General features: G+C 41.1%; 1 protein-coding gene across 1 annotated transcript in view; it reads left to right on the top strand.

Annotated features, from left to right (window-relative positions):
- Positions 1 to 23,925, top strand: part of DOCK4 (dedicator of cytokinesis 4) — a 231,248-nt gene that overhangs the window by 76,967 nt on the left and 130,356 nt on the right. The window contains 7 exon segments of the mRNA XM_033162667.1: positions 2,172 to 2,255; positions 3,546 to 3,586; positions 4,770 to 4,825; positions 7,128 to 7,224; positions 9,113 to 9,261; positions 12,848 to 12,932; positions 13,480 to 13,631. Coding sequence (XP_033018558.1) covers positions 2,172 to 2,255; positions 3,546 to 3,586; positions 4,770 to 4,825; positions 7,128 to 7,224; positions 9,113 to 9,261; positions 12,848 to 12,932; positions 13,480 to 13,631 — 664 coding nt within the window.

Raw genomic sequence — 23,925 nt, 5'->3', positions numbered from 1 at the left:
CTTCCGTTCACTTACCATAGACCCCAAGCCCCTGTATTTTTCCAGTTTGACACTGAAGAGCGAGTCCTTAAACAAACCTTCCCCTCTGCTACCACCACTGTTGTGGGAATTTGAAATGGTGCCCCTTTGTGTCATGGGTTCGTACGCACTGTACAGATTGCCATGATCCATAACGAGACACATAACAACGGCAATCGTTTTAATACTGGCAATGCCTAGGAAACTTTGCTTCCAGCCATGCTAAGTTTCTGCTGAGATGGCTCTTGCTTCTGCTGAGACTGGATGATTTCCGTCTTTAGAAATGCTATTTTGTAAAAGTAGTTGTTTTGTACGGCTCACAACCGGGAGGCTGAAGAGGAAGTGTCTTCAGGATTACTGTTTAAGGGCGCCATTGACCTTGTGCGCTGCCCTCCTTCCTCCCCTCCTTCCTATTGTGGGACTTAACTCACAAGCAGTGTCTTTGAGAGAGCAGCTGGTACTTTAAAGGCAATTTGTCATGTAGCTGGGACTTGAAAGATCATTGCAGTTCCTTGATTGGGCTGATAAGTAATTCTCCGTGCACATCTGCAATTCCACAGCTGCTTCCTCCTTACCGGAGTCTTGCTTTCTCAGCCAGTCTGATGGATTTCCTTTCATTCTTGTTGCACCCATAGTTTTGTCTATTGAGCTTCTTACAGTTACTGATTTCAGTTGTGAGATTATGGAGGAGAGCGCAAGTTTTGGCCCAAACTGATATTTCTTTACCGGTATTACTATACCCACTGGTTAACATCAAAAAGGATAAATGGATTACCAGTGTCTTAACATATCTATCTTTTCCCTTCTCCTCCCACACATTTGTTTTTGCCCACATTTTAGAAAACAAAACTAAAGGTAAAGTCCTTTTGAAACATTCATGTAAAAAAAGGGGGGGCAATAGATATTCTTTTCTTCTCAGAGCATGTATCTGGTCTTTTGCAGGGAACTTAAATGCTCTAGCAGTCCCTTTCAGCATTTGTACTGATCGTTTTAGGAATGACCCTGTAAAGTCATTATCTCCTACTTTTTTTTAGTTTAGCCTTTACAAAGTTCTATGAGACTCGTAATATTGCTACAATCACAATTAAACCCCATGCTAGTCTATTAAAAATAGGGCTGCCATGTGCCCAGAACTTTCCGGACATATCCCGGATTCGTTCTCCGAAAACAACATCCAGGCGGATTTTTCAGAAATCGGTTAAAATCTCCGGGAAACTCCGGGTGCGTGGCAGCCCATATTGGAAGTGTATATTTTTGGGTGAATTTCCCCCAAAAACCTCAAAAACTTAGTGTTTGGGGGGAGATTTTGCAAAAAGAAAAAAGCTCATAAACCTTGGCCAAGAAAAGTGGATTAGAATAAAAATTACGGTAACACAGAAATTAGCAAGGCTAATTGCAACCATGAGTTGGAGTATCCTAAAATATTGTGGCAAATGAGATCCTTAGTGGGGGTGCAAGGAAAAAAACCAATCCCCTTTTCACTTTAAAAAAGCAACTGATTTCTATACCTTTTCTCACCTGAAAATCAGCAAAATAAATAAATAAATCCCCAAAAGAGAAATACAAAATAAAACGCATTCCTTCTCATACTCAATATGTCTTGTCATTATCTAATTGCTACAGGTTTTATCTAGATTTATAATAAAAGGACCATTAAGTATCTAAGCACAGTGCTAGATTTTACCATGAATTTGTCTGCATACTTTTGCAACTCTTTTCATAGTCATATGAAGGGTCTTTCCCCCCCTTATACTAGAAACTTCTTGTGTTTCTGTTACTTATTGTTAAGGGAACTCCTTTTTATTTTATTGGGTAAAAGTAAGGGGGGGGAAGCTCTTGCTATCTACCCACTAAAACCATAATCTGATATTTTTAGCAGATACATCCATGCGTGTAGCTGGGATTTTTTTTAGGGAGGGGGCAGACCTTTTGTATGGGGAGGAAGAACCTCAGTTAGTTATGTATTTTTATTGAGGGGGGCAGCTGCCCCTCCCTGCCCCTGTGGCTATGCCCATGAATACACCTTATATCACTGTGTGTTTCAGAAAAATTAGTTCATTAATGGCCATGCTTTTCCTTATAGTGAAAGCTTAATGGCAAACATGTGGCTTGTTACACACATATGTTTAATTGGAATTTAATATCTCTTTCAGTAATTGCAAGTTTTCGAGGAGCAGTCCCCCATGGCTTATCACTGGAGATTGGAGACACTGTTCAAATACTGGAGAAATGTGATGGTAAGTGTTGACATTAGTACAGGACTGTCTGGTGGGAAGGTTGTCCAAGGTCATTTCACCTCATTACACTGAGGCAGGATCAGTGTGTTTGCTGTAGATGAGTGCCTATTTAATGGGGGGGGGGAACCAACTTTAATTTTCAATGAGAAAAGGCAACAGAGTTTGGACATGCCTTTGTAACAGGAAATTGCCTGCAAAATTAAATGTTTCTATCCCAAAATATATCAGAATTAGTCCAGTCACCCAGATACTGTGGTGAAAGCAACCATGGTCAGTGGGGAAATAATTATTTTATGTACAGTTGGCCTTTTCAGTAGCCATGAAAGCAAAATCTAGACACTGAAATCTGCTCCAAATTATAAACAAGTATATTATAAATAAGTGCATTGTCAGTCACCTCCTGGAGAGGTAAGAAAAAATAACACCAAAATATTTGGGTAGAGAGCATCTAGTACTGCTCATGTGTTACTGGATGCTAAAATGTATTATTCCAAAAATGTGTGTTTGTTGGGGAAACTGTAGATTTAGAAATGCCATGAGCAGTGCTATTTTTCTAGAAAGAGGGTGCTTGACATCACAATGAACTAGGGCTGCCATATGTTTGGAACTTCCAGGACATAGCTGGAATTCAAGCAGCCGTAAACAGTGTCTGGGCGAAAATCACTGCAGTCCAGGAAAATCCAGACCTATGGCAACCCATTAAAAAAAAGCTCAACAGCTTTCCCAAAAGCTGGATTTTCACTTTTTGAAATATGGCAACCCTACCATGGACACTTTCCTTGTTCTCTTATAATGGCAATGGCTCCCACTTGAGAAGTGCTGAAACTGAGTTCCTGCGAGTTCCGGCTGAATAAAAGCCCTGTCCTTGAGACTCTAGAGTTCTTTTCCCTCTTGATTTAATGGGTTAAATTTCTGTCTGTTAGACAAAGAAAATATAAATGCATACCCTCTGCTATGTTTCAGATTCTCCTTTTCATACCAGTGCTGAAAGAATATCTATCTATTTATGTGCTGTTGTTTACAATTCTCTGATTTTTTTAAATGGGCGTTAGTTTGTGCTAGTTAAAAACATGTGTGGAGGTGGGGTTTGTGTGGGAACTTCAATTGTGAACATTTTTCTTTCTGCACAAGACCCATTAAAGGGTATGAGATTTGCGTTATGTCTCACTGCTGATGCAATAGCACGCTATGAATCCATCTGCCACTTTTTTTTATTGTAGATGACATATGTCAGAGAGTTATTCAGATAAAATGTAAGTTTACATATCAATTGTTATTATTTTTCTACAGGCTGGTACAGAGGATTTGCCTTAAAAAACCCCAACCTCAAGGTAAAACCACTTTTGTTGCTCACCTGACATGCATGTAAAATCACGCTGAAATACTCATACGAATTATAACAGCCAAACTATTTTGCATAACCAAGTAGCAGTAACGTTTAAGGCATAAAAAGGTTGCTGTAGCCTGTGGTAGCCTGATGATAGTAGCACTAGAAAAAAGAAGAATACACACACACACACACACACACACCTGTGTATACCTGAAGGATAGTCTCAACCCCCATCGTTCTGCCCAGAAACTGAGGTCCAGCTCTGAGGGCCTTCTGGCAGTCCCCTCCCTGCGAGAAGTGAGATTATAGGGAACCAGGCAGAGGGCCTTCCCGGTAGTGGCACCCGCCCTGTGGAACGCCCTCCCATCAGATGTCAATGAAATAAACAACTACCTGACTTTTAGAAAACATCTGAAGGTAGCCCTGTTTGGTGAAGTTTTTAGTGTTTGATATTTTATCGTGTTTTTAATATTCTATTGAGAGCACTCAGATGGGTAGGGTATAAATAATAAATTTATTATTATTATTATTATTTATTATTATTATTATTAGGTTTGGAGAACGAGGAGGCAACAAAGGCTCTGAAGGTACAGTATCTGTCTCACATGAAGTAGTTTATCTGTAGGAAGTGGAATTGCAGTGGTTGAGAAGCATCTGCTATCACCGTAACATTGCTCATCTCTTCGCATCTGCCACCATTGTCCCTCACTGACATTTCAGAGAGTGTGTGTGTTAGGAAGGTTATTTAATAGAGAATAACTGTGAGAACAGGGATGTATTGGGTCTGATTCAGCTGGGCTCTTCTTATGTTCCTATGTCCCAAAACTACTCACAGTGGCTGGTGAGTAGCTATCTGCAATTCCACTTCCTCCTGATAAACTACTTCATGTGAGACAGATCCAGATTATTACACTGCTCCTGATTCGTAAGCGGACCTGTGAATTTTTCTGACACCTCATTCCACACTCTTTATCTGAGTTGCCAGAACCCAACAATAATGCTCTCTTGGACCAAAAAGTTCTACTGTACTGTATTGCCTTCCAACAAGTTTTGCGATAATAATGCAAACGTCTTTCATAGTATGGACTCAGTTTTTCTCTTCAATAATGCATTCATGGCAGTTTCCTCCCTCTCCCCCTCTTTGATGGTCTGTTGCACTTATTTAGCTCCTTTTTTTCTTTCAGGGTATCTTCCCTTCCAGCTATATTCACTTGAAAAATGCATGTGTTAAGAACAAAGGGTAGGTGGAGATTTTTGGATTCTGGGATTTTGGCAAAGGCTATAAAGCAGCAGTGGGGAAAGGGGGAGACGGTTGTAAGAATGGTGTTGAAAACGGATAAATCTTTCAAAGTGAAGCCCATGGCACCTTAAAGGCCTGGTGTAGATGGGTGGGAAATTGGGAGTGCCCTATGGGTTTGCGTAGCCACCATCCTTTTTAACTATGGCGCAGCATCACCTTTATTTAAACTAGCCATGCAATCAGAGATATGGGTTTGAAAACTGGGTGAGAGTAACTATGATTAGGGAAAAGAGCAGGGCAAGTGTAATTTTGCACCACAGTTACCATATTTTTCCGTGTATAAGACAAAGTTTTTTTTATTATAAAATAATGTTAAAAATTGGGGGTCGTCTTATACACGGATAGTGTAGAGGGGGGACAGGAGATTGGTTGCAGCCATGAGCAGGAGATTGTCATTGGCAGTTGGGTGGGTGATTGGTGGCTGTGGCAAGGGCTGCTGTTGACTGACTGCCGCTCTGGCAATTGGGCAAGCGATTGGTGGTTTTGGCGACGCATGCGAGTGGCAGTATCGGTCAGGCGGCTGAGCGATTTTTGCCAACCAACCCCACAAAAAACCTCAAGAACATTGGCAATCCCCTCCATTTCTTTATTTGAAGTCCCAGAAATAGTGGGCGTCTTATACATGGGGGCGAGTTATACACGGAAAAATACGGTAATTTCCAAAATGAAAGGAAGGTAGAATTTCACATGAATGAGGCGAAGGAGTCTGCAACCTGTTGGTCTCTTAACCATGATCAGGAGTCATGTTAATCTTTAAACTGTCACGGGACTCTTTTATTTCCTTGCACCAGATGTAATGGAGCTTATTTTGGAGGCAAATATTGGTGGTGGTTAACAATATCAGTCACTGAAAGACTCCAGGTGTCATTTTGATTGTGCATTCATATGATTTGTGCTCATGATGGTATCGGTGTGGTTCTGCGTAATCTTATGTTTTTGGTCCTGCAAAAATTTTCAGGCCAGATATATTGTTTTGTTTCCAATCAGTGCATATCCCATGTCTTCCTACTGAAATCCTATAATGTTTCTAACCACAAATGTTATGGTTATTTATTTATTTGGACAACTTAAATACCAATTATATTTAAGCACAACTCTAAGCGGTTTGCAACATAGATTACAACGTTTAAATAATGAGCAAATGTAAAAAAAAAACATTCCACAAGACACAATCAACAGCTAAATACAACAACTTCTTTACTATCCAAAACAAACATGACACATAAAAATCAGCTACAAAATTGCACAGGAAATTCATAGTAAACATTGTAAAGTATTATCTAAGCATCAGAAAGTAACATATTACAAATGCCAATAGACTGAACACTATAAATTCCACCCTTTTAAGTAACATGGTTGATGTGATTTTGAGCTACTTTAGTTGCGATATAGTGCAACAGTATCCTTCTAGATGCCAATAAGACAATAACACTGGGGAAGCATCACAGAACAACTAATAACGTGGAATTATGTGTGGATGGTCCAGAATAAATCAATCACTAAAGCACTATTATTGCATCAGTGACCCACTCCAGAATACACCTGCCAAAAACAAAACCATTCTGGAAGAATAACAATAATTAAAAATTCTTTGCAGAGCCTGCATACTGGAAAGACTCTTGGTTATGATAGGTTTCCACACGGTGGTGTAGACCAGGGGTCCCCAAACTAAGTTCCGTGCGCCAAATACGGCACGAGTGAGCCAATTATCCGGCCCACGACGATGCCCGCCACCTGCTCTTACTGGCGCGGCTGCCAATCTCCGGGTCGGCGCGGCAGTGGAAATAGCTCGTGTGCATGCGCAAGCGTCATTTCCGGCACACTTCTAGGTTTGCACACACGCACAAGCTATTTCCGGTGCCGCACTGCGCTGGAAGTGCACTGGAAATGGCGCTTGTGCATGCGCACAATCTATTTCCAGTGCCACGCTGGAAGTGCCCACCGCACGATTGGTGCTGGAGGAACCGGCCCAAGTCCGGGTAAGTTTGCCGACCCCTGGTATAGACCAAGCAGAATGCTTGATGATCAATTGCAACGATACTTAGCTGTAGAATTATCACAGAACAGCTTGTTAGAGTCAGTTTCTCAGTCTCCGTTAATGTTCAAAAGTTCTTGGGAATTATAAGCGGAAGGAAACTGCGTACAGATTCAGTAATCCCAACCTGTTTTGTGATCGTAAACTGCTTAGTAAAAGTAATGCCACTTTAATGCTGGATATTTGTGTTTCTTTTGATGGCAACAGGCAGTTTGAAATGGTTGTTCCCACAGAAGATTCAGTTATCACAGAGATGACGTCAACTTTAAGAGACTGGGGAACGATGTGGAAACAACTTTATGTGGTAAATGCACCATGTGCCTATTCTGGAATCAATTTTAGGAATAATGCTTATTTTTCTAAGGCAATAAAGTAGTTTTCTTTCTTTCTTTTTTTTAAAAAAAACAAATCTAAGCATTAAAAAAAATGGTAAAACAGTTACTTCATAAAGAATTTTAAAAGCCCTGTGTGTGGTCAGTGAGGTCAGCTTTGACAATGTTGGGGTAGGACAGGGAAAGAGGGTACCTGGATGAAGTTCTCTGGTTTTCCCCAAGCTGATGATTGTTGCTGCCAGGTAAAGTGTGGAGATAAATATATTGGGTTCTCCATGCGTATTCATAGTTCAGCAACCGGAATTGTACACATAATACTAGTGTGAGAATTTAGCTGTGGGTACCATGCAAATCACACCCTTTTATGTACATAATGCTTCTTCCATAAGGAGACTTTTGCATGACAGCTGCTTTCTTGCAAATAGATAGTCCAATGCTTCTTCCATAAGGTGGCCTAACTGTGTAAGTTGCCTCCATACAAATTGCCCTCGTGGTTTAAAGCAGACACACACACTCACCAAAAATAGAAAATGGAAATGTCTATTTCAGCTCAATATGTAGGTATGTAGGTAGTTAAATAAGAATAAGAAGTTAAAACTGAAGTCAGTTGGATTAATTTTAGAAGTGAAGGTGAACACTAGATAACAAAATGTTAGAAGTAAACCTGACCTTTTTTTTTTAAAAAAAAGTATCTTGCATGTTTGCACTTTGAATTGAGATAAAGCAGATGTTTTTTTTACAAAGAAAGAAGCCTGCTTTGATGCACAAAAGTAGCAGAAAGTCTGACCTTGAATTCTTGACAATAACAGCCTAAACCGTACTTGCACAAAGCTAATCTAACAGATTTAAAGTGAAATGCAATGTACTACTAACATTAAAACGACACAGTGCCATTGATGACTTTAAAATATTCATTCCAATCCATATGAAAGTCCTTAGACTATAATCCTTCTATTCGATAAAGTTTGTTGGAATGACCAAAGACCATTTCAGACATTTGCCTTGCTTCCTGATAACAGCCTATAAGCAGCGGAAGGTATGGGATCGTTGTGTGTCCTCACTGTACATAGAAAAATACCACAAGTAACCAAGACATATGGGGTGCAGAGAATGGGAACCATTCAATTTTCATCATCCTTATTCATGCTATAAAGGGTAAAAGGAAGGTAGTAAGCAGGCAACTGGCACTTTGGGGTCAAGTGCCTTTCTCTACATGATGGTAGACATACATGTGGACACGACCAAGCCAAGCCATTGCTGAGACAGGAGTGCGAACATGCTGGGAATGTGGGCTTAACCACAGCAACCATCCAACAGCTTGACCTCACCCCCTTGAACAAAAGTTTTCTATGTCAAGATAAGGAGGCAAATTGGGAGTGCGGAGGAATTTGCAGGGTAGGGATCAAGCCTATTACAAACTATACTTTTACACAGTTGCAGAACAAGATATACAGTCATACCTTGGATCCTGAACACCGCAAACCCGGAAATGAGTGTACCAGTTTGCGAACGTTTTTTGGAAGCCAAACGTCTGACAGGGCTTCCGTGGCTTCCGATTGGCTGCAGGAGCTTCGTGCAGCCAATCAGAAGCCGCACTTTGGTTTCTGAATGTTTTGGAAGTCGAATTGACTTCCAGAATGGATTCCGTTCGACTTCCAAGGTATGACTGTGTGTATATCTATCTATCTATCTATCTATCTATCTATCTATCTATCTATGTGTGTGTGTTTCTGCAAACCGAAGAACAGAATACCCTAGAGAAGCAAACATGTTCTTTGTTTTATTTTGCATTTCTTAATCTCTGTACCAAACTTCAGAAGCCTAATAATTTGGTTTTATATATATATATATATTTTACAGAGAAATGAAGGGGATCTCTTTCACCGACTATGGCATATAATGAATGAAATTCTAGACCTACGGCGGCAGGTGCTCGTCGGCCATCTCACCCATGATAGGATGAAGGATGTCAAACGGCACATCACTGCTCGCTTGGACTGGGGCAACGAGTGAGTGATATATAAAACCAATTGCGGTTTCCTCCATTAATTGCATTTATTTATTACAAGGCAATTAAAAGGAAGCAACATGAAGAGCAGGCAGCTTTTACACAGGAAAATTTAAAGGGGGGGGGGTCCATCACCATTACTGATGCTCGTGAAAAATGTGTGTCCTTTTAGCTGCCTTGGGAAAAGAAATGGTCAGTCTCCGGGAAGCCTCTTGTTTAAGTGAAAGGCATGCCTTCACAGAAGAGGGAATCCTGTCCCCTTCCACCTGCAGCTTTATGCCTTTCATCTCATCTCCATCCCTGACAACAGTGACTTTTCTGCAGTGGAAAACAGAAGATGGGAAACAGTCACCCTTGACTGGAACTTCACTCAAGGGTTTTTCTTTTTTCCTTTTTGCCTTCTGCTTGTTGTCTACAGTTCTGTTTATTTATTCCGGCAATTTATACACTGCTTATTTACAGTCTTCTAAGTGGTGTACGTGCAACTTAACAATGCAATGATAATGATAATGATAATGATAATGATAATGATAATGATGATAATAATAATAATAATAATAAACAACAGTTAAACAATAAAATCAAAGTTCAGTTAAAATAGTGTATGAAGGGGCCTCCATAGTGGTGGTGCCCTCAAGCATTATTGTGCATTTACATTTGCAATATTATTTATTAAAGTGCAACAGAAGTTCCTCTTCTTCTACTGCTGCCTCCAGCCCCACCCCCAATACTATCAAAATCAGCTCCGAAGGGTTAGAGGAGCCCCTGGAGCAGATTTGGGGCGTTTGTGCGGAAGGAAAGGAAACAGAAGTCTATTGCACAAGTGGAACTTCAACTGTACAACCCAATCTCATTAATGCTTCTCCTTGTCTGCGATGGCAAAACAGCTGAGTGTCTTGCGCCAGAATTCAGTTTCATTTGGCCATGGGCACAGCCAGATTACTTTCTATCTGTCCGGACATTCTCAATTTATAAACGGCAAAATAAAATTCCACAAAGGCAGAAGGAATTCAGAAAACCTTTGCCTTTTGCTCTCATCTGAATATTTGCTTGCAGACATACAGTATTACAGTAAATCAACATGCCGTGTTAAAGTTTTTATAGCAAACAAGGCTTTGTGTTTCTGTGCTTGCTAAACCCATGCCATATCAAAGCCTTTCACTTCGCTTTTACTAAATGCATAATACCGTCACCTATTTTGGAAATGAAAAATTCATACAGCTATGTGTTGACGCTGAATGTGATCTGAATGTTGCCAGGTAAGACTCCCACTGATCTTGACAGCACCTTGCAGGGTTTGAAAAAACTAACCAGCTCATCTCTATTCTAGACACAATGCTGTAGGAAAAAATAAACACAGTGGGCTTCTCTCACCTCAAAATTATTTGGGACAATGGCAGCACAGGCTGAAAGCACCCAGGCAGTTGCGTTAAAGTTCAGGATTATGTTCTTGCAGGGAACTGATAGGACTAAAGTTTCTTAGGGAAGTTTTTAAAGGTTGATATTTTACTGTGTTTGATGTTTTAATTTGTTGGAAGCCACCCAGAGTGGCTGGGGCAACCCAGTCAAATGGGAGGCATCTAAGTATATGATGATAATGATGACTATGAGAGGTGGTGACTATCGGGAACCTGTTTTGTGCTTTCTTTGCAAATGAATGGGTGCCTAAGCTGTAAAACAACTGTAAAAGCAACTGGCTCATCCATTCTAAAGATCCAACAAAAAATAAAATTAAAAAGAGTGGCTGGGAAACCCAGCCAGATGGGCGGGGCATGCATGCATGCATGCATAAATAAATAAATAAATAAATAAATAAATAAATATTTAAAAAACCAAACATACCCCTGGCTGGACCCATTGTTTCTATGCCATTGTTGTAAGCACTTCTGTATTATCTCCTTCCTGTGTTGTCATCTATGAGGATTGCTTTACTAGGGTTTGTTGCCTTTGTCTGAGCACAGAACACGTAAGGACCTTGCATGAGAATCGATCATTTACTGCAATGCACATTAAGCTAGAGAGCAGGCAGAGAATGAATAGAATATGGAATAGAATATGGGTGGCAGTAGAGCATATGTGGTCATATTTCACAGGGGCTGAGACTGGTGCAGAGAATAGAGATAAATCCAGATAATAAACCATGCATAGGGATGCTCCTATATGAAAGCAGAAAGTTTTGTGCAGATTTTGCCTCTTTCTAGAAGCGGTTTGCTCACCAGTTGTTTTAGAGGCAAGGCGGCAGGCATCTGTACATATTCCTGGGAGAGCTTTAATCTTCTAAATTAAAGGAGCTGCTTGTACAATTTGCAAACCAAAGATACTTAAGTGTTTCTGATGCATCGCAAGATTAAGCAGGTGAGTTATTCAGATTTATGCCATCTGCTACCTGATTATATCTTCCTCGGCATTTGTTGCACCAGTTGCAGAACAGAGCCTGGATAAAATAACTAGCACATACAGGGGATTTGCAGCCTCCTTTCTCAGTGCAGCCCCTTAGACACCCTCCCAAATTGGGCCCCTCTAGGAACCTGTGAACGGAGGGCTGTAGCTGGGGAGTGATCCCAGGTGTACTGGAAGACGGAGATCTCCCCTCATGCAATAAGCACATTGTATCCAAGTTTTGGAAACAAGAGCACAGGCAGACAAAAGATACAGGACAAACAGGGACTGCCTATATCCTGCAGGGTTGCAAACAGCTGATAAAGCTTTGAATCTGAATCCCACACCAAAAGCTAAAATTTGTTTCCAAAATGTATATTGTTATCATTTCCGCCCTGGCAATCATGACTTGACACCCTCCTCCGTTACATCTTGTGCTACTTTCTTATAATAGAAGGATAGACTTGTTGAGTTGGAAGGGATCCCGAGGGTCATAGAGTTCAACCCCCTGTAATGCAGGGATTTCAACTATTTAACATCTAATGTCATGATTTGACATCTAATGTCCTTGTTTTGACATTTGCAAACCAGTATTTTACATCCAAAATAAGTGTTCTAGATTAGAAATAATTAATTGTACAACTGCATGCAAATGCTTGAACATTAGGGTGGGGTATTGTTTAGAGGTTTTGTTTTGCTGGGACAATATTTAGTTTTGAATATGCAGTTATTATCTGACTAACGTTGCTGTATTTTGTTGTCAGACTTGGTCAGAATTCTCAGCAAGTGTTTAACTCTGTTGAAAATTTGTTACTATGAGATGTTTCGTTAGTGCATTGCTTATACGACTACTTAAATTTTCTTAGGTCTTGTAACGGTTGCAGAATTATGTGAAACGTTTTGAGGTTGTGAATAACCTTGATCATGGTTTCCTGCGGGAAATCAGCATGCAAATAAATGATGCTGGCCAACCATTAAAAGCTCTATATAAATGGGATTAATAATAATTGTTTCTAAAAACATTACACTGGATGCATGTTTTGCAATCATGTGGAACAAAGTGCTTATTATTTATTTCATTTCATTTCTATACCGCCTGCCTCTTTTGCAGCTGTCAATGGATAAAGAGAATAAGAGATCCTAACTATGCTTTTAGAAGGTTCTAGCCAATGTTCTTTACCAACCAGTCTTTCCATATTCCCTTGCAGACAACTAGGACTTGACTTGGTACCAAGAAAGGAATATGCTATGGTGGATCCAGAGGAGATCAGTATTACAGAGCTGTATAGACTGGTAAGTAAATTTATACTTTCCTCCAGTTCTCTAAGCTTGCAATCCTATACACCTCCTTAGCTCACCCTGTGGAATTTTCCAATGCTACGCCCATTTCCCCAGGCCAAACCACTTTTTGGTCCTGCTTCACACCCTCCATGAGTGATTTTGCCTGGTTGGGAGGCTTCCAACCAACTCTGATAATGCCTCTTGCTTTCTTGTAAGCTACCATGTGTTCATTGGAGTAAGGATAGGATATAAGGATAGGATATAAAGTAAAAAGGGAGTGAATAAACGGAACCTCACTATTTACTAGATGCAGTAATTGGCGAACAAGCTCAGCGAAAAACATTTCAATCTCTTTCCAGTGTTACCTAATCAGATGAGCATCACCTAATCAGATGCGCATCACTGACAACTGAGGTTAAAAATAAGAACTGGTAGAGAAAAATTATGTTTCAGGCAAGAGAACGTAGCCTTATTTTCAGCATTAGTCTATGGTATGCTGAATTTTATAAAATACAAAATTGCAACCTGACTGTGTATTTCTGTTGATGGCCATATGTAGATGGAGCACCGTCATCGCAAGAAAGACACGCCCGTCCCAGCAAGCAGCCATCACCTCTTTGTTCAGATGAAGAGTTTGATGTGTTCCAACTTGGGAGAAGAACTAGAAGTCATCTTCTCACTCTTTGATAGCAAAGAGAACCGACCAATCAGGTAGTTTCATTGAAGAAAGCTAAAATGTTCCTTCATGCATTCTTGTCTTCATTTGGAGAACAAAGAAATTTTGCCTTGCATGTGTTGACTCTTGGGTCTTAGGGAACCCATAAATGTGATCCCGAATTTGTATTTTAATTGTTGTTGTCTAACTTTTTGAATTGGAGTCTGAGCCACTGAACACATTGCTCCAGTTGGTATGTGAACATAGGTGGCTACTTGTTTTCCTTACTGGAAACTACCAGTGATGGATACATGGGGTGATCAACACATGGATGTTCAGCTCCAACTTTTAATGTGGTTCTATTTCATCTTATTTATTTAGATATTCATATATCACCATTTGCCATTGTTGCCTCTGGCTACTGTTGATTTGTCCATCTAGTTTTCCTTTGCTGCTGCTGCTTCTCCTCCCTTAATCAGTTGCAATAAGGAGTTGCATAGCAAGTAAGGTGTCCTTTGTGATGTTGTGCAGCTCAATTAGGCTGCATAAATGTCACTACGGGCAGAGAAGGAGTGACAGCGCTGATTCCAGATTAGTCATCGAGGTGATTGTGACAGGTCGGAGCTCAAAGTGAACAGGATGACATAACGAATGCTAAATACCAATCAGATTTGGCCCTGATGTGACAGAGGGCAGGTGAATTCAGTGTTGGGTTAGAGCAAGTTGGTGATAAATTGTTGTCAAGGCGAGCAATTTTTCAGTGCTGCTGATTTTCATGAATTGCTTTCAGCACAGCCCTGTGCTCAGTTTCATTGACATCAATGGGATGTCCTTCTGAAAACATTGTTAGGATTAGCCTTTATTTAGCCACATCTGAATCCAACCATTAACAGACATCTAATCACTCAATGATACAAAGTTTTGTGTTGACGGGGGCTGATAAATTCACAGCAAGGTGTTTACTTTCTTACGTATGGCAAATGCTGCTTAGTTTTATTTAAAACTCACCTTTACATTAATACATCAAAATTTGCTAGATCAGAATTCCTGGAAATAGCAGTTTTGAATAGCTAGCTATCCGAAGTGACTGTTTTCCAGACACTATAAAAACCTGTGAAAATGGCTCTTCCTTCCTGCCAAGTTATACTTTTCGAAGGTGAAAATATGTATCACCATTATATGTGATGAAGAGAGAAGAAAAGAGGCCAGATTATATGGCACAGAGGATATTTCCATAGTGCAGGGCAGCCTATGCTGGCTGGGACTGTTGTGCAAAGCTACTGAGGGACACCAGGTTGGCAAAAGCTCGTGTTGGGAAATCCATAATTCTTGCCAAGCTCTGCTTCCTCTGCATTAAAAGCCATTAGTGGAATTTACTCTGCATTACAGCCACTACCTGCTGAGATTTCCCCCCACCCCACCCCCAGATTTGTTTATAATGGATATGTGCTTGTGTGATTTTTGGAAGTAAGACAGAGTCTTTGAGTTGTAAATAAATAAATCACTGGCTGTCTGAAGACAGAATGCCCATTATTAACATATTAGACTAAGCCTCCGTCTCTTATCCATTGTTGCACTCAAAACTACTCAGGGCTTAGAACACGGAGGTCTATAAAATAGAATCAAAACCACAGGCATGCTGCCCTAATCCGTTCTTTGTCAAAGCAATGGCAGTAAGCTTGTCAGCTTTCTTGTTAACAGCAAAGTTTGCCGCTGTATCTTGTTCACTAATCACCCTCCAAACTATTGTAAGGAAATATATTTTACATTTTTTTAAAAAATTGTCAGCTTCATTATATATATATTAAAAAAGAAGTCACAGAATATTTGTAGGAACAAATCGTCGACTCCAAAAAGCCGCATGCCTGCTCCCAGTTGGATTGTTGATTATTTCCTTTGAACAGCAGGCTCCAAGACCATATCACAAACTGCTTTTGAAACTCCCCTAAGCTTCAAAAGGGATTTGCTATGCTGCAGGGAGGATGCCATTTGAGAAATACAAGACATTTGCTTGGGCATGTGGAACTATTTGTGCTTTTGTTTTGGATTGTGCTCCTCTCACACACAATTTCCTGATAATTTTTTTTAACTTCTTAAAAGTGCACTCCAAATTCTGATTTCCTCAGCATCTTAGTTCTGGTTTTTGGAGATCTTTCAGGGTGGTTACCTGGGGCAGGGCTATGAGCTGAACCAGATGAGTTGATGTGTGCCACTGGCAATAATAATAATAATAATAATAATAATAATAATTTCCCGTGTAATGGTTTCTGAGAATTCTCTCTTTAAGAATCAGTATTTCAGACTTCACTCCTATGCCTACCCACTTCACTGGGCTGGTTGACAGATTGTGCCATCCTTGACCTGGATATTTGAGGATACTGTCGTCTATTGTTAAAATTTTAGCCCTCCATTTTTAATTTAAAAAACAACAAACCTTGCTGATTACACTATTTGTGAGTGTTTTCTTTCTTTGGATAATGTTCTTTGAACAATCTGGAAATGCTTTATTGCATGGGTAGGCAAACTAAGGCCCGGGGCCCAGATCCGGCCCAATAACCTTCTAAATCCGGCCTGCAGATGGTCTGGGAATCAGTGTGTTTTTACATGAGTAGAATGTGTCCTTTTATTTAAAATGCATCTGTGGATTATTTGTGGGGCCTGCCTAGTGTTTTTACATAATATGTGCTTTTATTTAAAACACATCTCTGGGTTATTTGTGGGGCATAGGAATTCATTCATTTTTTTCCTTCAAGATATAGTCCGCCCCCCCTAAACAAGATCTGAGGGACAGTGGGCCGACCCCCTGCTGGAAAAGTTTGCTGACCCCTGCTTTGTTGTTTTGAGAATTGAGGGAGGAAGCATGCAAAAAAATTATTATTATTATTATTTTATGAAAAGGAAAACAAGCTTCACTAATATTGAAAGGAAAAGGTGGCTTAATATATGATTTCCAAAAGAGACACGAAGCCGTCTAGCCCCAGGCTGTAGTGAAAACCTGTAATTTCATCAGACTGTATTGTGGTATGCATGGAGACACTTAGCAGCTGGGTCCCTCTGACTGCAGAAAAAGAAAGCAGAGAGACAGATTGTGATTCATGTGAGAACAGCAAATGGGGCTGTTGCCTTCTCCTGTTTAAAGATGCAGGCATATATCACACGGACACAATTTATGGTTTAGTCTTTGACCTACGAAAGAGGGAATGAAATACTTTCTTCTACCACTGGCACAAACGTAATGGAGCAAATGAAACGCCTAAGCCAGGCCAATAATGTGCCAGGGAGCTGACGGAAAACAAATCATGTGTGCGAAGAGCCAGCAAGGATGTGTTGCCACGTGGAAGCCTTTTTTTTCTGAAGTCACACTGTGTTTACAAAATATTCAGAGAACTCTCGATTAAAGGGGGCAGTTCAAACTTTCGGCAACATTTAATGATCACTTTCTTATTTGAGGAAGCTTGAGGACACGTTGTAGATTCTTTCATTTTAAATTCTCAGGCAGAAACGCTGATTGTATTAGAAGGCATTTGTGCCTCTTCTCAAGTTTGATGATGCGGGGGGTGGGGAGATAGCTCAGAGTGATATATTCAGTAAAGAAAAGTTTCTGAATTTAGGAAATGTGTATATCAAAAGATTAGGAGAGTGGATTTTATGTATCACTTTGTATACAGTGGTACCTGGTTATTGAACAGCTTGGCTCCCGAATGCCGCAAACCCAGACGTGAGTGTTCCAGTTTGTGAACTTTTTCCGGAAGCTGAACATCTGACGCGGCTTCCAATTGAGTGCAGGATGCTCCTGCAGCCAATCGGAAGCTGTGCCTTGGTTTTTGAACGGTTCCAGGAGTTGAATGGGCTCCCGGAACGAATTAAGTTCAACAACCAAGGCACCACTGTATCTGCTTCTTCTTAAAGCAAAGTGGGCCTGGAGGGATGGAGCAAGCTTGTTTTCTCCTGCTACAGAGGCTAGGACCCAAACCAATGGGTTCAAGTTACAAGAAAGGAAATTCCGTCTAAACATCATAAAGAGCTTTCTGACAGCAAGAGCTGTTCAACAGTGGAACAGACTCCCACAAGAGGTGGTGGACTCTCCTTCCTTGTAGGTTTTTAGGCATAGGTTGGATGGCCATCTGGCATGTATGAGCTAGTTGAGATTCCTGCTTTGCGGTGGTTGGATCTAATGACCCTCAGGGTTCCTTCCAACGCTACAATTCTGATTCCATGTGTCTTAGGTTGGATGATTGTTTGCACTACAGCAGGAGCAGAGAGCCTGTCATCCTCCAAGTGTTGCTAGACTACAACTCCCATCAATCCTGACCATTTGCCACATGGACAGGGACTGATGGGAGGTGGAACCCAGTAACTTCTGAAGGATCTGAGGTTCTCCACCTGGGAGTTACACATAGATGCTGCAGAAATATCATGCGGTGTAGATGGTAGCATGAATTTTGTGGTAATAGGTAGGCATCTGCCTGCAAAACACTCCTGCCATGAGAGTACAAAGGCAGCTGCATAGGCAATTCATGAAGATGGACAATGGACCGTGGACCAGTTTGGGATGAACATTTTCTGCATGAAAAACACAAAGTAGTGCCACTCAGTACTGATGGGGGCACTGCCACTTATGCAAACCGAAGCCTGCTAATTATTAAAATAATGTCTACCTCCTTTGGTGTTAACATTCTTACTAAACTCATTTAGCATTTAATGTAACTGCAGTGGTAATTACAATGTAGGTTTATGTGGAACATAACAGTTGCTAATTAATGAGGCTTTTTTACAAGAAAGAAATATTATGCTAATCTTAATAACTGCTGCCAAGTCTTTATGCTCCTTAAATCTTGAACACTGCAATCATTTGTAGTGTACAAGTGAGGACTGCGAGACCATGGCTGTTTTCAAAGTCCTATTGATCATAGTGGGAAGAGAGCTAACCATGTGTTGTATGTTGCAGCTGAAATGAATGCGACCCAAATGAACTAGGACTGAATCATGTCCTAAGACAGAGATAGTTCTGCTCATTAGTTCAAATCACACATGAAGATCCAAAGGATGTTATACTCTTTTAAGTTCCACAACTGCTAAGAATAATGGATTCTTCAGATTATCCCACTGAAGTCTGAAGGATGCAGCAGTGCTTCTGTTTTTCTGTTACAGAGAGTGCTGGTTTAATTGAAATGTACATAGTTCATACCCCGCAAGTGTCCCAGAAAAACTGGGATATCATGTTTTTTATTGTGAGAGAACAGTGGTCATTTGGTTGCTGTGATCTTGCAGGATTTAATGATACAATTCCTCCCCCCGCCCTTTTCAGGGCCACAGTTTTGTGCAGTGCCATGCCCGAAAAGTGGCTGGGGGGAGAAGGAAACCATGGTGTGAAATCACAGCAATCAAAATGGCTGCCATTCCCTTGCAACAAAAAAACAAGAAGATAGCATCCTGGATTTTGGCTTCAAAGTCTTGACTGATATGCAATAGTCATAAATACATACATCTCATTGCCCTTCTGTGGAATTATCTATCTATGAATTTAAAAACCTTCTGTTGTTTTTAATGTGCACCTGCAATGATGTAGGCAATTATGTGGTCTGTGGATTTTTGTGACATTTAGTTCCAACATTTATTGAAATAAACACCTACTATAAAATCCTATGTAGATGTTGCCTTTAATAATTGCCAATATATGAAACATAATCTGACACCAGAAACTATTTACTATCTGCAGCACATTGAGGTAGTTTGACCCCAGCCTTGCTTGAGGGCCCAATTACTGCGTTTCTCAGATAAGACTGATTCTTTAATCAAACCTGCATTGATTTTTTTTTATCAGATCTTCAACAAATTCTGCTTATCTCCCTACATTTTCAGAAACCCCACAAGAGGCAAAGTCAAGATTACATGGCCATGAAAAGAATAAAAGTTCATTTACTGTGTGGCATGACTTGTATTAAAATTATGATTTATCATCTACAATGCATTTTTTAACGTTGCAAGTAGTACAGTCTTTGTATACTATCAGCCTTTGCTTCTATTTCAGTTGTATAGGGAGCAGAGCAGACACACAATAAGAAAATGATGTATTCGGGGTCAGTTGCTGACTGTGGTTGAGATGGAAATTGAACTTAGATTTTTTCGGATGCAAATATTATCAACCAGTGGTGCTTTCATGTTAAAGCATTAAGAATAACATATAATTCTTGTCCTATTTTATTTTATTCTTTGGTAGATTTACAAAAGAAAAAGAAACTAACAACAACACACCGATAAAGAGATTTTAGAAAGAGGCAGGATTAGATGCAGACACACAAAAAAGACTCCTTGCACTTGGTGGTGGTGCCTGATGAGCCTGCCAGTTGGCTGAGTTCTACTCAGTTGCAGCAAGTGGAAGATAAGAGCCAGAGGAGAGAAAACTGGCATAAGAATATAATCTAGAAGCAAAAACTCAGTGACGAGACCTAGGATTTTAGCTAGTAAATGAATTTGCATAGGTTGGGTCCCCCCCCCTTCCCATTGTTAATGCATTCAATGCAACAACTAGCAACCCATTAAACTATAAAGGCCTGACTTAAAAAGCTCAGTGTTAGCCATTGCTTCTGGAAATTTGCTGTAGTATGGGCAAGGGGTTTCTTGCCTTTTCAAGCAAAATTTTGCTCCCACGTGCTAAAAAATAATTTATGTAATTTCTCCCAAGTAACATGAATAACTAGCTTGGAAATTCCTGGTGACTGACTGTGAAAGATGCTGCCGTGATAAGATTTTCTGCTCTATGTGTGTTTTCCAGGTCTGTGTCAATATGATATGAGAGTCCTATTACACCTGACTGACGGTTCCTGGCTCCTTCAATGTCGTGTTAATCTGCTGCTCTCTGTCAACTTAAACACTGTTTCTTTCATATATCACCTTGCCCGCAAATGCACACAGATATATCATCCATACAGACCGAGAACAAGATTTTATTACGGCTGCAATCAATATATTTTCTTCTGTCTCAAAGAACTAACTTTGTTGTTTTAATATCTTCCTCTTAATACCCTTTTCGAGCTCTTGCTACTTAAAATTGAAACTTGATTTTCTTCTCCTAGCTTTGTTCATTTGTTTTGTTTTAGATTAAGCTATTCTCATGCTAACCCTCCTGTTCATAGCAGATGAACCACATGGGCTGAGGTATGTCAGGAAGAAGAGTCAAGGGTAGGTCAGCAATCAAAAGTACAGTGTCAGGGAAGGTAGCTCTTTATTCAAAGAAGCTAAACAGTGCACAGCCCTTCCTGGTAGGTCTTGCTCCAATGAGGCAGTTGTAGAGGACTGTCAAACAGCTCTTACTGTCAGAAAGTTTTTCCTGAAGTTTAGTCGGAATCTTCTTTCTTGTAACTTGGGGCTGAAGCCCAGATCCTCCAAGTCTGGCCTCCACCCCCACTGGCCCGCTCAGGGAATGGCAGGTGTGGTCATCTGGGTGACATGGACCTGCTGGTTACCACAGCAACCATTCTTATTTTTAAATACGTTTTATAGTTGAGGAGGGACTGGCCTGGCGTGTGCTTGGCCACAGATGCTCATTTTATTATTATTTTACTTTAAGTACCTTACAGTTTTGGAATAACAAAATGGTGCTTATTCCCAGACAAACATGTTTATAGTCAGGACAGCGGAAGCAAACCTGTTTTCCTCTTGTGTCCATGATGATGCTGTAATTGATGTGAGTTTAAAGTTGCATATGCTCAAAGTGTTTCTTTCATTAGTGTCAGGGAACTGTCCCCGGCACAGCGCAGGGTGGTGGAAGGGCTCTCGGGATGTTACAGGGAGCCCCAGCCCCACCTGACCAGCAGACCTCCTCTTCCAGCGGAGGAAACAGCGAGGTCTCCAGCCGGGGAGGGCCAGGCAGCTCCGGGTCCTGAGAGCAGAGGCTCTGGGGAGGTTAGTGAGACCCTGCACTCCCCTCGCTCTGCGGGCAAGGAGGGAGACACGCCACTTCCGGCACCCCAAGTGCGCAGAGGGGTGAAACACAAGGAGGGAGGCAGGAGATTTGGAATACCAAAACTCTTACGTTGGGGTCACAGCCAGAAGGGGCCACTCCCGGATTCTGTGAGTGATACAGACATGAACTTGTAGCTTTGCACTGTAATTAGCATGCACAATAAACCTCTTAAAAGATGGTTTGGAGTCTTGCCTGGTTACTCACGAGCAACCACCCCACGAACCTTACAATTAGGGTTGGCATACTGTGTGCTTTTGTTGTTGTTGTTGTTGTTTTGCTCTAGCATAGCAGGAATGTAATAGCATTTGTAAAAGCATGAAATGGTGAAGGGCAGGGAGAGAAAGAGAAATGCTAAAAGTTTGTCTCACAGCGGAAGTAAGATATCCGTAAGATCATTAAGTCCAGGGTCTAAAATTACCTATCTGCACCACAAGAGGCATTCAGTTTATCCAGCACTGCTTTGAATAGAGGGAGGAACAGGGAATTCTCACAGGCTGCTTAATGTTGTTTCAGTAGGCTCAAGTCCAATTGCCTGATAGCTCGGAGGTCTGGGCAGGGTACTATTCCTTCAAGGAAGCAGTTCCCCAGCAAAAGTAGCACATGGTGTGGGGTAAAAGTGGGTCTTGGATGAAAAATGCCAACACCCTTCCTTGCATGCTTTTTTACTCAGCTTGGTAGGTAATGTTTTGTGAACTTCTGCAGGCAAACCTTTGGTGAGATACCCACACACGCATTCAGCACGAGCGGTAAATAGGTTTAGAGCAGTAAATTTGCTTAGAAAAACATATTTAGGGGTAAAAGAAAGGCAAACAGTTTCTTGAGCAGCAAGCTCAGTCTCACAGAATGTGTTGCTGGGGAAATGGCACTCCGTGACGCGGTGGCAAAGCAACGGCGATCAATTCCGAAGGTGGCATTTTCTCAGCCTTAGCTCTGAAGTTTAGTTTATTAAATTTATTAATTGCTTCCCACAAGCAGTGTAAGCCCTTGTGGGATGGTGACAACGCTCCCCCTGGACTCAGTGGTTGTGCTGGAGACGAAGGGTTTCAAACGGCTTTGTTGTTGTTGTTGTTGTTGTTGTTGTTGTTGTTGTTGTTTAGTTGTTTAATCGTGTCCTACTCTTCATGACCCCATGGACCAGAGCATGCCAGGCACTCCTGTCTTCCACTGCCTCCCGCAGTTTGGTCAGACTCATGTTGGTAGCTTCGAGAACACTGTCCAACCATCTCGTCCTCTGTCACCCCCTTCTTTCCCAACATCAGGGTCTTTTGCAGGGAGTCTTCTCTTCTCATGAGGTGGACAAAGTATTGGAGCCTCAGCTTCAGGATCTGTCCTTCCAGTGAGCACTCAGGGCTGATTTCCTTAAGAATGGATAGGTTTGATCTTCTTGCAGTCCATGGGACTCTCAAGAGTCTCGTCCAGCACCATAAATGGCTTAGGTGAACCCTTTTCAGCTTCACCCAGGCCCAGGAAGTGGATTGCAGCTTGCCTGCCTATTTGGCCAATGGCAGGCAGGCTGCAGCGCTGGTCCGCCCCTGGAACAGTGTGGACTGAGTTCACTCTGGTCATACTAGATTTCTGGGGGCATGGGGCTGTGCTGAGTAATTTTTTCCCCCCTCCTGAAAAAGGGGTGGTAGGCCAATGAAGTTTCGGAACCTCTGATCTAAAGTGTGCATGATGAACAAGCACAAATACATCTTTAAACATCTGTGCACATGGAATCTTGCTCAATCAGGGTTCCCATAGACATATACACAACTTAAAGATAGCTATCTGTTTGTTATTCATACTTCACATGTTTGCTGAGGAAAGCAGCAATACACACATAGTAAACATGGGTGAAATGTTTAGGTGCCATCCGTCAGGCCCTCTTGCCTGAGACAGCTGCATATGTCAGGGCTCAGCTTAATTAAACTGATTGGGGAAAGTTGTTTGGAAGCTTCTGTTTTGTTTTACTAACTGCAGGTAAGCTATTTCTGGCAGCTCCTCTTGGTAGTTGTCAGCATCTGTAGTGTAAGCAGACATGATTTATAGAGCGTGAAAGAGGAGCTAGGTGGAAATGTGATATTCTTTGTCTCAGCTGCTTAGTCAAAAACCTCCTGGTAGTTCCTGTCTTTTCTGCCAAAACCACAAAATTGTATTCTGATGCTCTTGTTGGACAAAAAGGGCTCATTCGTTTGGTTTTGACCTGCGGGCAGTGGACCTTTTTCGTAATGAATTTTTGCAGAGAATGTGCAGAAATTTGAATATTCTGTTGCATGGAGAAGATGCCTTTCACAAAGGAGATGAAATATGGACCTTAATTGAGATTCAGGGATTTTTTTGGGGGGGGGAGTAGGAATCTTACAGCTCAAAGCAGTGACCCATATTTTTCATGCCTGATTTAT

The sequence above is a fragment of the Lacerta agilis genome, chromosome 10, assembly GCF_009819535.1.
Source record: "Lacerta agilis isolate rLacAgi1 chromosome 10, rLacAgi1.pri, whole genome shotgun sequence".
NCBI lineage: Eukaryota > Metazoa > Chordata > Lepidosauria > Squamata > Lacertidae > Lacerta > Lacerta agilis.
Note: the sequence above shows the minus strand (reverse complement) of the source record. Positions and strands in the feature narration are given on the sequence as shown.